General features: G+C 44.1%; 1 protein-coding gene across 1 annotated transcript in view; it reads left to right on the top strand.

Moving 5' to 3' along the window:
• The window catches only part of RND2 (Rho family GTPase 2), a 239,358-nt gene extending 232,373 nt beyond the window's left edge, over nt 1–6,985 (top strand). The window contains exon 5 of the mRNA XM_086924049.1: nt 2,425–6,985. Coding sequence (XP_086780175.1) covers nt 2,425–2,673 — 249 coding nt within the window. The 3' untranslated portion in view covers nt 2,674–6,985. The remainder of the gene's footprint in view (nt 1–2,424) is intronic.
• Nucleotides 6,986–15,901: the final 8,916 nt, after the last annotated feature.

Here is a 15,901-nt window from a genome sequence, read left to right as displayed (position 1 = left end):
TATTAAGGACACATCTCTAACTCTACTTACGGCCTTTCTGGCCTCCAGGGTACAACTAATGCACTGGGAGGGTCTTCAGTCAGAAGAGTTCTACCTCCCATGTGGAGTCCCTCAAGGATAAGCCTAGTCCCCGACTATGTTCAACCTGAACGTGACACCACTAGCTAGATTAGTAAAAGACCATGGTCTGATGCTAGTGTCGTACGCGGATGACACCCAGCTTGTGGCGTCGGTCACACAAAATGTGGACATAACAGCTGCACGATTCCACAACTGTCTCACGGTACTGATGACTTGGATGAAGTCTAATTTTCTAAAACTCAACACCGAAACAACTGGGGTTGTTGAGTTTGGTAAAAAATCCTCAGTATGGAGCCAACTATGGTGGCCCCCCGAAGCTGGTGCTTGCCCTGTCCCAGTGTCCAAGGCCAGGAATTTGGGTTTCCTGGTTTATAAAGACTTAACGCTTGGCCCACAAATCAATCAGGTCACCTCGGCTTGCTTCTACATGATGAAAGTCCTACGAAAAATACTTCCTTTCATTCCTTTCCCGCTGAGGAAAACCGTAGTAGGAACCTTGGATATGTCAAGAGTCGATTATTGCAATGCATTGTATCTGGGAGTGGGAGTGAGACAGTTGTTAAAGCTTCAGACACTACAGAATGCGGCCGCTAGACTATTGCTGGACTTACGTAGACATCATCCAACGTCCAGCGGTATCAAGCAGCTACATTGGCTCCCAGTTCGACGATGAGTGTTCTTCAAGGCCCACAGCTTGTTGCATAAAGCTCTGTATGGAGGAGGAGCGGCAGATCTTAGCCCCCTCTACCCTCGGTACGTACCAGCACGCTCCTGTAGGTCTGCAAATTTAGGATTGTTATGTCTCCCAAAAACAAGAGGAGTTAGATGAGGAGGAAAAGGCTTTTCATTTCAAGCGGCTAAGCTTTGGAACTCCCTCCCCACACATATGCGACAACAACCAAACAGGACTCTATTCAGGAAAACGTTAAAAACCTGGCTCTATGCAAAGATCTAGGTCTGCCAATCTACACTATCTGCACACACCCCAGCGCCAAGGCGCCTCGGCAATAGTGCGCTTAATAAATAATTCAGTCAGTCAGTCAGTCAGTGAGCTGTGCCCAGGGAGCTGTCTCTGGTATATTAGGACACAACATGGCTTTGCCTCTTTTTGTAACTTTGCAAAACACTTAAATACCTTTCACACCCTGCACACTCACCCACCATTTACTCTGCACTGTTACCCTGACATTGACCAGGCAGTCGAATACTGCTCATCCACCACTCGCACTGTGCTGACTCTGCACACACTCACCATTGGCATACCTTTCACCCATCACTCACATTCCTCTCACCCACCACCCACACCCACACCTCTCACCCTGAACTCCAACCACTCATCCTGCATTTATACTATTGACATACCGGTCACCCAATACTCGCAAACCTCTTACCTTGTACAGGGTAACGTCTCTGACCCTGTACACTTGCACAGTTCTCATTCTGCACTGACACACACAAAAATCACCATGCATTGAGACACCTTCACCTTGCACTCAGACACTTATCAACGTTTTGTTTTTGTATTATATTGTGCAAACTCAACCCGAAGGTTTGAGAGTGCTTTACATGAGCACAAGTTGCATTGAATACGGACACAACGTTTTTGTTAGGCACGGGGAGGCTAAGTGATTTGCCCAGAATTCTCCTTGCACTCATACACTGCTCCCACACCTCAATTTATTATTTATCCCATATGCATTTACCAATGCTTGTTAAACATGGTACCACTCTGTGGGCTACTCATTAGCACCAGCTTTAACATATATATAGCAATAAGCAATAGACATGTGACCAGTCCAACTTTGCAAAGAGGCTTCCACTATGTGCAATACGTGTCGTCACATTTTTTACTTTTGAACCGTTTGAGCTGGAAACAAATTTGTTTTGTTGCTAAAACTGCAGATAACGTTGCAGATGATGGATTATGTGGCAAATGCGGCAAATCTAGAATTATGCGTAAATCGCCTCACATCGTATAATTCCAGTTACCGTGACCATAAATTATAATTAAACTAAGACTGAAAAGTCATGTTACAAATCCATTCATATGATTTTGTTTGCAGTCCAATTTAATATCACCTCCAGGCCTTTTCAAACTGTTAACACAACAAATTGCCGTATTTTTCTCAGGGGAAGGTGATTGCCCACTCTTTGAGGCATGGGCACAGCCTTACTCTAGAAAAGGTATATTAATTCCATTCCCAAAATATTTTGAAACACATAAAGCATTAAAATAGTAGCATAATTGCAACAAACTTGCACCTCGTATGCGCTAGTTTATTGTCGAATTTAATTTTGAAAATAAATGACTGACAATTTCTCTTTTCTCTCCCACCATCACAGGGCAGCACATTGGCTCGACAGATGGGAGCGGTGGCTTACGTAGAGTGTTCGTCCAAGGTGTCAGAGAACAGCGTGCGCGACGTGTTCCACGTGACAACGTTGGCCTCCGTGAACCGGATACATAAAAATCTAAAGCGCAGCAATTCAAAGAGAGGACTTAAGCGTGTGTCTCAGATGCCCGGGAGGACGGACTTGTTGAATGACACAGAGATGAGAAAAGATCGGGCGAAGAGCTGCGCCATCATGTGAAACTGCGGCCAACGACTGTGAAACGATGTGTGTTGTATTGTTCATTTTGTACAGTAGCCGGCCCCATGACGCGGTGGCAACGCTGATAGTTGCTGGAGCCCGTGTGTGGTACCCGAAGCTTTGTTTTCAAGCCGGGGATGGGGAAACCCTTAAAACGCCCCGCCTGCAAGTAGGGGTGCATGCCACCCCCTTCCTGCGGAGGGTTCGGGGGCTGGTTTTTGCTATGCGGAATTCTTGGAGAAGAGTCGCTCAGCAGAAGATTGCTTTTTGGTGTTGGAAAGCCTGCGCATAGGTGATTCCAAGAATAAGAGTGTGTGTTTTCTGTTAAAATATACGTTCTCTGATGCTTCTTTGCCTCTTTTAATCTACTTGTTCATCCAGCCATACATCCACGACCTAGCCAGGGTGTTAAGGTCGATCAGTACAAAGCCGCGACAAGAATTGGTGATCCAACCCTCCTCCCCCGCAGAGTCTGAATATTGGGTCATGTTAGGAACTGACCAATTTGACAGCAACACATGCCCCTATTGTGACGTAACAGTTAAAAAAAATTCTCTACCCTAATACAGTCGGCTCTCGCCCACCAATAATCACCCCTCGGTAGGGACTTGCTGACAGCAGGCACTTAACACATTCGGAAAAGGCAACTATTTGCAATGCACAACATTAAAAAAATGTAACATTAGACTAGAATTCCGACATTAGAAATGTTATTGCACAGAGAAAATGGTGTTTTAAACAGAAATGTAAACTAAGCTTTAGACTGGGTGCTGTTTATCTTGTATGCCTGTGTTGGTGGAAAAAAGGACTCCTATTTGGAGTTTGAGCCCCCCCCCCCCCCTAAAAGCTGCTTCACTACACCTGACTATTTCCTGTTTCTTATCATGTTCAGTGGAGCACAACGTTTTGTGAAAGATCCTACTGTAGAAGCGCTGGTAAATGTGACAAAGTTACACTTTCCAGAATAGTCTAAAGAATACAATTGATTACAGAACCCTACTGTGCTGTCGGAGCCGCACACGCCATAGTGTGATGTCTGAAAGTACCATTGTAATAGCAAAACAGCCCTATGTGACGTGATGGAGCCCTATTGTCATGTTGGTGAGACCTGTTTGGGTCTCCTATAGCACAATGTGGAACCCTCAAGCGTGGGTCTGTGAGGACATGGCCCGGTACTAACATTTTAGCAAGGAACACATTACCCCCAAGGCTGATAGAGTGTTTCATGCACTCGCCCAGCTGCTAGTGAAAACTGCTGTAATCACAGTAGGGGACATGTTTTGAGGCCTCCTGACCATTCCACCTTTTATAAAGTCGACAGCAGACTTATGTGGAATTAGGGACTTCTAAAGAACCCACCACTGACAGCAGAAAATCACTGTTCACCTCTGGGCCTTCCCTAGTGTGTGGATTAAATGAACAGACCTGGATCATTACTCGAGGTCTTCCTCATGGCACATATATGAACACTGGCAGGCTAAAAAGCGTGTGTCCGCAACAAATGCATACTTGTTTAAAACCAAAACACCAATTCAGTGAAAACTCTGAAAGTGTGATTGAAAGCAAAATATCCTAGTTATGGAGTGTCATTGGACGCGGAATGGATGATTTAGGATTAGTGCCTTGAGCAGGGATGCTTTGATATTTGGCACTGAACAAGCAGGGCTGAGGCGATAAAGGATACGTGTGGAAACGGGGGAAGTTACTAATGCAATATCCAATCCACTGACTACACTAGACTCTGTAGGTGTTAACAATTGTTTTAACCGACAAGTGTTGCTTGAAAGACTGGGATGTAGAGAAGACTCAGTGTCCTTAGATTAGCAGCAATGCTTGAATTGAAATGCACCGTTTCATTCCAGTGCCTCTTTCGCACAGCATTTTATAAATCAGGAAAAAGTAGCCATCAGTAGAGACCAGTTTCTCAGTGCAAAATGCATTAGGAGTAATCTCAGCCTCTTCTGCTATTTGATAGAGCACTCTATAGCCCAAACACCGCTTTTATTCGCATACCCGTATTGCTGAATTTAGCGTGTACATCCCTTTCTAAATCACTCTACTTGTTGTTAATAATTTTATGTCGCACACTGACCTTTAAGAAGGGCGAAACAACACCCCTGGCCTAGCTAGGCTCCCAACAAACACTGTGATTTTGGGTAAGTCTGTACCTTGGGTTAGTGCTCAGTAATGCAATGCTTTAAAGCTCCTAGGCACTCTCTCCTTATTTAGAGAATAAAACAAATCATATCAGTGTGATTGCAGGTAAAAAGAAATTATGCAAAATCATCACTAAAGTGTGCAGTATAAAGGAAACTATCTGCATAATCTCTGCCCCTCTTGCACCCAACTTGTAACTTCAATGTTTCGAAGAAGCCTCATTGTATAATCTTGACATTTTGCTTGGAACTGAAAAAGGTAGAAATAGAGTGTCACTCTGAATATATACATATCTATAACCCATGCTTGTATCTTAAGTGACATCTCTTGATAAAGGGTTGGTGAAAATTAATGCTAGTGGTGCATAGATACTCGTGTTTAATGGTGTTTTGATACTGCACAAGAATAAAACAAGAACATCAATAGTGTCATTAATACCAAACGTCTAGTTCAGCATCAATTTCCTCTGGTTTGACTTTCATTTCTTGCAAGCATACAGCCTTACTCAGCAACACTAAAACCACCTAGGACAGCTCTACCTATCTCTGAAATGTCTTCATATTTTCCGTTTTCTCATTCGCTGTTAACATTTTTTACTTGCACTAAAAGTGGAGCAAAATGTAATGCTTGCCTTCATAACGCTCATCTCTGGGTCACTCTTCAAGTGCCTCTTTTTTCATGCTCTGGGTGTACTATGAGGGTGAGGGGAAGGTGGATACATTCTAATGGAAAACCGCACAGTGACACCCTCATTTGTACTCATTTGCAAATGTGGGAGTATAACAGCATGAAAAGTCTTTCTGAAGAAAATAGAAACTCAAAATACCTTGGCAAAACAAGCAAAAGATAAGAGACTGCTTCTCTGCAAACCCTATAAAAGTTAGCCCTAAAAGTTTACATGCTGGGTCTAATTGAATTAAGTTTCTACACATGGATCTGCCTTGAAGCGAATGGGTACAATTTTAGGCATGCATTCAGCACTCAAAATCTGGACTCTTAAAATCTATTGGTTATTTTTAACTGTTGCCTTCACTAGTGTTTCCATTCTGCATACTCTGGTCAGTGCTGCGGTACTCTCAGGCAAAAGGGCTTCCATAATGAGAGTTAAATAATAAATTACGTGCAAAAAGCATCACATGCTAACAACCTATCTACAAGGCCCCACACCAGACCTGGTTGAAAAAGTAATTGATTATAATTTGTGAGAAGTTAAGCATCTTCCTGTTTTATTTTAATCTGGCACTTTACCAAGGTTGTTCTCTTTTTGTTGCGTCTTTTTATTGCAAAATAAGTTACATGTTTCTCGAGCAACGTTTGGAAAGCTAAAAAGTGGCAAGTGAGCTGATGCCCATGTTGCAATGCACAAATTTCTTTAAAGGTTTTTTTTTACCACAGAATGACAAATTAATTACCTTTTGCACATTTATGTTTTGAAAATGTTCGCAACTCCAACATCCTTTCTCAGCTGTAGGGCGCAGAGCTGGAATAGTATGGTGTTCATTTAAAGGAGCTCTTCTTTAAACATCACTATCACTTAATAATTTTCGCCGGGGCTCTTCCGGGACGCAAATGATCTTCTCATCGTTGCGTAGCATGAAACTTGCTACTGGAGCCCTGAGTAAGGCTGGTCATTCCACTTCAATGTTCCGAAACGTTCTAATTAACAGGTGCTGTATGACATCAATTGGCTCTGTAATTTCGTTTTAATCCTTGAGCAGTCCGATAGCTGTGAAGAACAGAAACCTTCCTACTGCACAGCCCACCATGCTTGTTGTAAGAGCCCCCTTCTCTGACAGCCTATGTTTCCAGCATTCCCTTCACCACACTATAGACTTTTTCAAGCTGCAAACAGTGTTGCATGGTTCCTGTCTGGAAAAGAGAAAACCCCAAATGTGTCTACATAGTAAATCTATGACAGAATGCACAGGATCGTCTGATCGCTTTCTTCATATCCATCCAGCAGGGCTTGGTCAACTCGGAAGAAAACCTGCAACCGTTCATTGCTTCTAATGCTATCTCTAATGCCTTTGACTGCAATCTTAACTTTGACTTATGTCACATTTACACTTAAAGGGAGAAATGTCAACTGTTTCCTATACACTAATCCTGTTGGACTGAGTTTACAGGAACCAAATAAAATAATGTTAATGAAAAATGTCTGATGCGAGCTTCATTAATGTTTCTACGAAACCACCCTCTCCCAATGTTATTATTTTCTATATGTTCTGCATCTGTGTTTTGTTGTAACAGAAAACAATGTCACTGCTAATTGTGCTGCTTTGCGTCTTTCCATCTGAGCCTCGTTCTGTACATAAATCAATCGCTGAGCATCATAATGCAGCGAGCCTGCTCTGTGAATGCTGTGCACGTCCATCAACAGCCTCCCCTTTGCCCCCGCCCCCCGCATCTCCCAGCACCTCTTTCGGATGCTAGGCACAGCTCCAGCCCACCGAGTCATCTCGAGCCCTTGCAACAGCCTTGGTATCACTCTTCGCAAATGAGACGTGAAAACAGCTCCCACTTTCTTATTACAGTGTCTGGAACGTATGTACGCGGTAATGATGGAAACCGTAATGGAGTGAGGAGTTCTCTGCCCAGTAATTTCCAGTTGGTTAAGACTTCATGAGCCTTGGCGTTAGTCAGTAAAGGTAAACGACACCGGAGCGTGGCGCGGGGAAAAGGTAGGGCCGTCGGCTCTTTTTCTCGTTGTTAAAAACAATGAGGAAGAGTAACAGGAAATTCACAGGCTCAAGTCCTCCTCACTGCACCAGTGGCCTTGATATAAATATTCCCGCTGTGTTAGGCTGCACAACAGAAAAGACTTGATTCTCTGGTGCAATAAAAGGATTCATTTTATTGGCAAATGTGGAGTTTTTTCTTCATTTTGCTGCCCATGGGTACGTAAAAAGGTGCATCCCAGCGTTGCAGCGTAGATGCTTAATGTAAACTTTGTAACCTTTTTGATAACTTTTTTATATTACATCTTATTTTTATCGATTAAGTTGATCAATTGTTATCTTTTTCGTTTGGGAAAAAGCTCCCCCTTTTCAGTTTCGGCTCTTTAAGTGAGTCATGTGGTCCGGTAGTCGAAAGTGATTCTGTTTGTGAAGAGTCAGCTCTGTGGTTGCTTGCCTTCTCCATCAGAGTGCTCGATTTGCCATTCTGCCTTTGATCTTGGATTCAAAGGTTCCCAACAAGCCCTGGTGCAATGCATTCATGTATAAGCATCAATAATGCAGCATGGATGGATTCGGTGTTTCCCTCTAATCCTGGTGCGCAACCATTGTAAAGGTGCTAAAGCACGTGTTCCATGCTCGCCAGGGGCGGCTCCTCTGTAATGGCAAAAGAGCGTCACTCCACTTGTCAGTCAGTAAGCAAAAAATAAAATGATAAAACAATATAATTTTATTTTCTGCTGATTTACTAACCTGATGTCAGTGTAGGGCGGGGCGGGGCCGGACCATGGCAGGGGGAGTAGTGCCACTGTAAAGTGCGCATTTCTATGTGGGCGGCCGTCTTATTCTAGACAAACTGGCATGCGCACTTAGGTTTCTCCAACCCGGCTGTGTTACACACCCGGGTTGGAGGAACCGGCCAGACTCCCAGGCATTGTCTGAGCGGCAAACTAGGCCGCTCAGACCAATCCTGGTGTTGCTCTCATGCTATTGAGAGCAGCCCCAGGATTGGGTGGGGAGCTTGTGCCGCACTGACTGCTGAGAGAAGATCACAGAGTCAGCCTGAGTCGACAGGTACTTTTTAAAAATGATATATTCCCCCCGCTCCCTCACTTTAGCTGTGCAGCAGCTGCCCCTGCTGCTTGCCCCATGCTGGATTCTAAGATGCCAATACCCTTCAGTGGTAGCTGTATGTTGCAGATTCAAGACCTACCACTAAAGGAGAATGTGCAGTTGTTGGCACCAAACATTGGATTGTACAAAGTATGCCCAAAGTTAATAAGAGATGTTCCAGTTAGAGGTGAAACCTAATGAAATTTTTGTCTTTAAATCCGCACTTGAAATGTACTAAAGTTAAAATTTAGCGCCCAGACCAGGAAGGTTCCAGCTCCTACTGAACCTAAGTTATGAACCCATACAGTCTTTATTCAATAGCTGGTTTCCGACACCCACGCAAAGCTCTGGGGCTAATGTTATCCTATGACTGTTAATGTTTGTCAGAGTGATCATGCTCAGGAATGACTCAATGTCTAATCAATAAGCTGGTGTTGTTTCATAGGCCACTGCCAGAGCTATTGATGGCCCTTCATCCGCCTTGCAAGGTCACCCTACACAAAAGTTGCTTTTTGATTTCAGTGAAGGAAAAAAGAATAACATGATGGTTCCTGAGAGCCAGGTACAGATCCCTGAATCTGGAGTAAATAAATCTTCCACGGCTATAAATGGGAGAGGCTCACAGTTAGTAAAAGAAGGCATAACATCTTGATGAAATCGCAAATATCCCATGTGCTGCTGGTGATGAGATCTGTTCATCAGGACTGTTGTTACCGGACCAACTGGGCTCCAGGATGGTGTGCCTAAAGTTGGTGGCTCTAAGGCAGGGTATGTGGGCTTCGGATGGGTAAGCCGAAGACTCTCACACCCGCTAATGACCTTGATACAGTAGAAAAGGAGGATGAACTGCTGCATAGTTGTGCTAATCGGTGTGGCGGGATGAATGAACAAGGATCCAGGCATGTGATTCTAGTACTCGACCCTGGATGGGATGTCAGTGCAGAGGTTTTGATAAGTTAATCTGGTGGTACAGGTCACAGCTAAGAGAATCACAGGCCCATATCCATGTGCCTGTTATTGGGGGTCCCCTGGTGTGCTCTCCCCAGCAGTGGCTTGCACTGTCAGAACTCCCAGCAGGTATACGCTCACAAAGCATGCCGATGGTCATTTCGGTGGCAGGCTCCCTTGAATTTGGTGGAATCTCGTGGTGTCGGCATACGTCGCCAACAGATAGGGCTAATACCTTGGAAATTATTGCGTTTGGACTTGAATACATGTGCTTCGAACTAAATAAGGAAAATTATGGTCTTGTGGTTCCTTTCAGGAATACAAAAAGAGGAACCAAGGTATGCATTTTGCAACACTTCTTTCATGTTTTAAGAGTGAGTGAGATATCTTGTGTCGCAATAAGTAAATATAATAAATAGGGAGTCTTTATTTTGGAATATATTTCTACCACAAGATGGAGAAATTACGACAACGGTATATTACCCTTATCATGGAAGTTTGATACATATATATGAAGTAATCGTTTGGATTTGACTGCGCTTGATACAAATCGTTTTGCCCTGAGGAAGTTCTACTTTTAGAACGAAACGCGTTGGCTGGCTATCTGCATAAACTTTTTGAAAGGAACATTAAACATATTTTGAAGTATATATCGGGACTCAGCGCATCAATAAGGAAAATAATTAAGGGATTTTGTTCACTGTTCGGACTGATTTGATAAGCGGTGCTATTCTGAACTTAAGGCAATTTTTTTATTCACCCTATGTGAAGGGTGGTGCCTCTGGACAGAGGGCATTTTGGAATCAGCACACAGAACGATCAAAATACTTTGGTTTGTGAAAACATAGGGTTTGGTGCCTTTTTGTTGTTTTGTAGGTCCACTTTCCAAAGTGTAAGTGTATCAAAGTTGGTGGCTCTCCCCAGCAGTGGCTTGCACTGTAAGAACTCCCCAGCAGTGGCTTGCACTGTCAGAACTCCCAGCAGGTATACGCTCACAAAGCATGCCAATGGTCATTTTGGTGGATCTGTCCTGGACAGCACCAAGCAGCTACCTGAATGGTTAAAAGTGCCTTAAGTGTTCTTGTTGCATTTCTGTTCTTGGTACAGCTGTCTGTCTGGCTTGTCCCGCTTCATAGTATTACAGTAAGCAGGCTTTCACAAAAGGGACTCCCCAGAGGCTCATTTTAATGGGCAGTCAATTCTTTGAATAGTGAGATTCATGCAGATTAGGTTTTGAAAAGCCAAGACATGTGGGCATCCAGCCACACTCTCTAGAGCCCCCACAGCTGGTCCTGATGGTGTGCAAGGATATTTCAATGTACATGTGGATGGACTTAAGGCTATGAACAGGACAGAGCATGATGTACTGGATATTGTTGTATGTTCTATTGTCCATTTGCAGTATGATTACTGCAAGGCTGTCTCTGAACCAAATATGACGTGTGGTACCTTTATCACTGTCCGTCTACCTGGCTGTACGAGAAGGATATACTCCTCTCTAAAAGGAGCCTGTAAAGCCAATGTTTGGCACTCTGCTTGGAAAATGGTCAATGGTGGAATGGGTCTAAAGATTATCCAGCCATCAGAGGGTGACAAAAGGATTGGGATCCTGCTGAAAGTGTTGGTGTTAAGATTGGTATATTTGGTGCTGAATGTGATGCACAGTTCAGCACAGAGCTTGTGGGTTTAGAAAATTCTACATTAGTGCATGCAATTAAATCTCAAAGCTTCAATGGATTTGTTCAAGATCCAAGTTAACTCTATTAAGGTGATGGCACGCCAACCATGCAATGCTGGTATTCAAGGAGCTGTAACAACTGTAATGACTAGTTTTCCAAAAATAGGCCGAAGTTGTTGTATGTTATTATGGACATGTTTATTCATGAAAGAGTGAGGCATTTGGAGTGTTAAGGATAGTCGGAGTGGGAGGATAGTTTGTACCAGAGTTAATGACATTCTTGTTATGGTCAGTTTTGACAAATGTCAGGAATCAGATCAGAACTTGCTGTTCTTGTCCTAGTAGACATGCAGACAAGGTACTCGAATCAAAACTGCAACTTGGTTACTTCTGGTAAGGAAAGGCTGACGATGAATGCAAAGTATCAGTGCTGCCTCGCAGATGGGTTTGAGATTGTGGAGTGGACACCACAATGCCGTCTCATCTGTGAATGAAAAGTTCCCGGTTACTGGTTAAAACTCTCCTGGTATTTCAATATGTCCTTCCTAGGCAATCAAGTTGCTACTTTGCTATTTTTCCATAGCCAGGGACTTCACTTCAGGGATTGGTGATTTGTGCTTGAGGAACTTGTCCTCCTAAGCGTTTACTGAGGACAACCTTATATAAGTCTTTAAGCATATGATTGGCACAGTGCCATCCACACAGAGATAGAAAGGGATAACGTATTTTCCCATTTCTACAGCAAAGTTTTGAAGCATAGGGTTAGCACAATGCCATCTATGCTGAGGTGTAAAATGACAAAAACCTATTGCCATTCCAGGGAAAGTATTACCGCTTTGAATTGGGAAAACAGCAACTGAGGTCTCTGAAGAGCTATAATGAGAGAGAAACACATGTCAGGGGTTGCATTTGTTCACTTCAGGTTGGCTTTGTTGGTATTTTATGAGTTCAAAGCTGTAATACTGTACATGGAGGGGGTCACAAATCGTGTTTCCGCTATGGGGATTTTTCATTTTTAGGCCACGACTACAGCCTGAACCGCTGAAAGGAATTACACCAAATTTGGCAGAGGGCTAGATGTTGATCCAGCTAGCGTAGTTTTTGTGATTTGGTGTAAATCCGTAAAGTAGTTTCAAAGATATTTAAGTTGAAAAAATATGGATGACCTGGAAGATCAACAGCCTACTGAAACCCTACTGAAATTTGATTGGTTGCCAACACTTCAACTAGGAAGTGTTTGCAACCATCTTGGGACTCAGTTGAACAGAAAAGGGGGCGGGGTAGAAACACTGACCCCCTAGGCCTTCTGGAAAGTCCCACAGGGACTCCCAGGGCCAAAAAAAGCATTAAAAAAAGTGGGGCGGATATGGCCACCCTTCCCTCCCTAAAAAATGAAGCACGGGCTCCAGTGCATCATTCATTATCAGCCCTTGGGTGGGCAAGGTCCCGGGAACATTATTTTTAATAAGGAGGGGGGGGGGGGGGAGGGGATTCAGGACCCACCCTTCTAGAGCTTAACACTGCCCGGGGGACCATCACCTCCTCCTTTTAAGAATGAATGCGGGGGAGGCCAGTACGGCCCCCCTGCTGCTCCAGGGACCACCACCTCCCTGGGGCATATATTTTTTATAAATGGGCTTCCTCTTGGACCAGTACTCAAAGGGGGGACAAATGGCTTTTGGGCAGGTCCAGCATAAAGGCCCAAGGAAAGTATTAAACAAAAGAATTATGCTGTTCCTCTGAAATGAGTCATAGACAGGGAATATGAACCAACCTGACCCGAGTGGTTCAAAGTTGGGAATCCATTTTATTGGATTGTAATACCCTCACACACCCAGTCGTGTTTTCATGCTTCATCTTCGGGCTGCTCTTCATCGGGTCAGCGGTGCAATACCTGATGGGCTCCCTATAGTAGGGGCACTTTAACGGAGATCTTTTTCCAACAGCTGTTTGGTGAAGTGGGGTGATGGGCCTCGTGTGTGTAGATGAATGTGTATTTGGAGTGCATGTAAAATAGGTTTGGGAGTACCTGCAACAACAACTTTAATCAAGGGGTCTCCTACCCTAAGTAAAAACAAAAGATATAAGTCACTAGGCTGAGGTAATGTCTCAGGTTGTAGCACTCTTATAAGTGGTAGGTCAACATGTTTCTCGCCAAATGCGTAATCTGCGGGCGATTTGTCAGGACCAAAAAAAGGGGGTATACTATCTACATCTAAAACTAAGATGGTGTTGTGGCTGCACACTCACATCAACCATAAGACTAACTAGTTGGATACCTGGTAGTACTGGAACTACCTGCGGAGAGAGAATGCTACACATAGGTAAATGTAGTTCAATTGTAATAGGTGAATTCTCTCATATATCACCTGTGAAAAGCTGACTCTCAAAATATCGTGGTGAACATCAAACAGTTAAAAACCAGTAAAAACCAAGGTGCCACACGGTGAGTGCACAGGGTGAACTAACGTGAACTTCAGCCCTTGTGGCACACATAAACGTAACAGAGAACAGACGGATTTACCCAGAGCTATTGACTAAACAGGCATCACAGTACCTGGTAGGTAATAAACACCAGGGATTCCTCATGTACTGGGATAAACAAGGGAGGGGGGAGGGAGAAGCCAATGGACAAGTAGCATTAAATGCATTTGGAATTAGTAACCACATATTTAGTAGAGACCTCCCAATTCCCTGTCATGTAAGGTCAATTAACCTATCATGTGAATACAGACTTCATCAATCGCCACCCATAGCCTGGATAAAAATGAGGGTCAACTTACCGTGGGAAGTACTGAATACAGAGTCGTAGGGGATCAGGTATGTGTAATGTTCGAAACAAACAGTGCTAACAATAGTTGACCACAAAAGGATTCTACTGTAGGTCAGGAGAGTACTGCTTACAAGAATAGTATGACATCGAGTTGGCATGTTTTATGGAATCCAGCGTGCTGGCTTGTTTTAGCAATGATAGTGTTGCCCTGAGTGGCTTGTGCTTAATAAATGTGCATTGCAATAATGGGCGTTTGGCAGAGGATTGGATCTGCCGTGGAGAAATTGGTGCCAGCGTACCACAAGTGTCGGCCGTGAACCCAGTTGGACACAATAATTATAATCGCCTAAAGCATGTGTATTCAAATGCAGGGTATCGGGAATAACAGCAGATGGAGTGTACCATAAATACCACTAATGTCAAATACCAGCTATGTCTATACCTCATTAGCCCACAGTGGTCGAGGGACCAATAAGTAAATCTGTGGCAGAAATTTGCATTCATCCAGATAGGCAGGCACTCAACACACAGCCATTCAAATCACATCGCAGTACTCACTTTTGTGCTAGTAGCACAAAGTCTGTAGACCTACCCACTCCTACCAGGCCAGGGTGGTAGAGTGGTGTGAGTCTGCAGCGTATTTAGTCCCACCGCATGCTTCCAGGAGGCAGGGAGTGTGTGTTGGAAAGGTTGCTGCGTGTAGTGCTAACCAATCAGACGGCCATATTGGAAGGAGGTTGTTCAATGTTTCACAGATTTTGCGGCCATCTTAGAAAGTGGTTGTTCGGTGTGTCTGAGATTCGGCTGCCCTAATGGAGTGGCGTTTTGTGACATCACTTTGAGAAATGGGAGGGTCAATGCGTAAGCACCTAAGTGTATGTTACCCGTTACCCGTAGGGTATACTTCTCGGGAGGTTGTATGAAAGGCCACAAATAGTGGTTCTAAACAATAAGGCAGTCATGGTGGTTACTGCATCGAGAGTCTGATTATGTGTGATTTCAGCGTTCCAAGGCAACATTGGATTCTACCTGTAAAGTGCTGCCCACTTTGTGTATCATATCAAAAGGATGTATACTAATGGAGGGCAGGGCATGACAGCCTGGTTTGAATAACGTCATGTTCCCTCGTCTCAATAAGTAGATAGTGAGTTTACACAATATCCCATAAGTGAACAGAGGAATGGATTTTGCAGTGATAAGTCATACCCTCAGCCCACTCCAAGGTATATCGTCATTCAATCCTTGAGGATAATCAGTGTATCCATCTCTGTTCCTTGGACCGCCACTTCCCCGATGCTTTAAATATTGAGAAAGACAATGGACCCCCCGCAGCCCCAGGGACTGCCACCTCCTCCAATTAAATGCAACCAGCCCCGGGGTCTTTAATTTAAAAAAATGCTGGGGAGCACCGATCTTACCAAGCCATAGCAAACACTGCTCCATGCAACTGAGAGCATGTAATATGCTTCGCTTCTTCAAGCGAGAGTATGTAAAATGCTTTTGCTTGTAAGAAGCTGAGCAGAATTGCTTTTGGTCAGAGGGAGCTACATGTTAGCAGCTCTCTCTTTCCAAAGGCAATGCCGGCTAACGCAGGCCACGCAGAGCAAGCAGGGACCACGGGGCCTTTGAGGTTCCCCTCGGGCTCCCAACAGGAAAAAGTAAGTGCTCTGGGTGGAACCAGGACACCCAGAATTGTGGTCAGACCCTAGTGGATGGGGTCCACAGGTTCAAAATCATGGACCCCTCCCTTGTTTTATAGATGAAAAAAAAAACAAAGGGCAGGCCCACAGACTCCATTTCCTGAGGCCCAGGCAATTTTAGAATGTGGAGGGGAGCACTACATTTGGCTGAAAGCTAGCTTTTGGTACGCAGATTGTGGTATTT

This window comes from Lissotriton vulgaris, chromosome 5 (genome assembly GCF_964263255.1).
Source record: "Lissotriton vulgaris chromosome 5, aLisVul1.2, whole genome shotgun sequence".
NCBI lineage: Eukaryota > Metazoa > Chordata > Amphibia > Caudata > Salamandridae > Lissotriton > Lissotriton vulgaris.
Note: the sequence above shows the minus strand (reverse complement) of the source record. Positions and strands in the feature narration are given on the sequence as shown.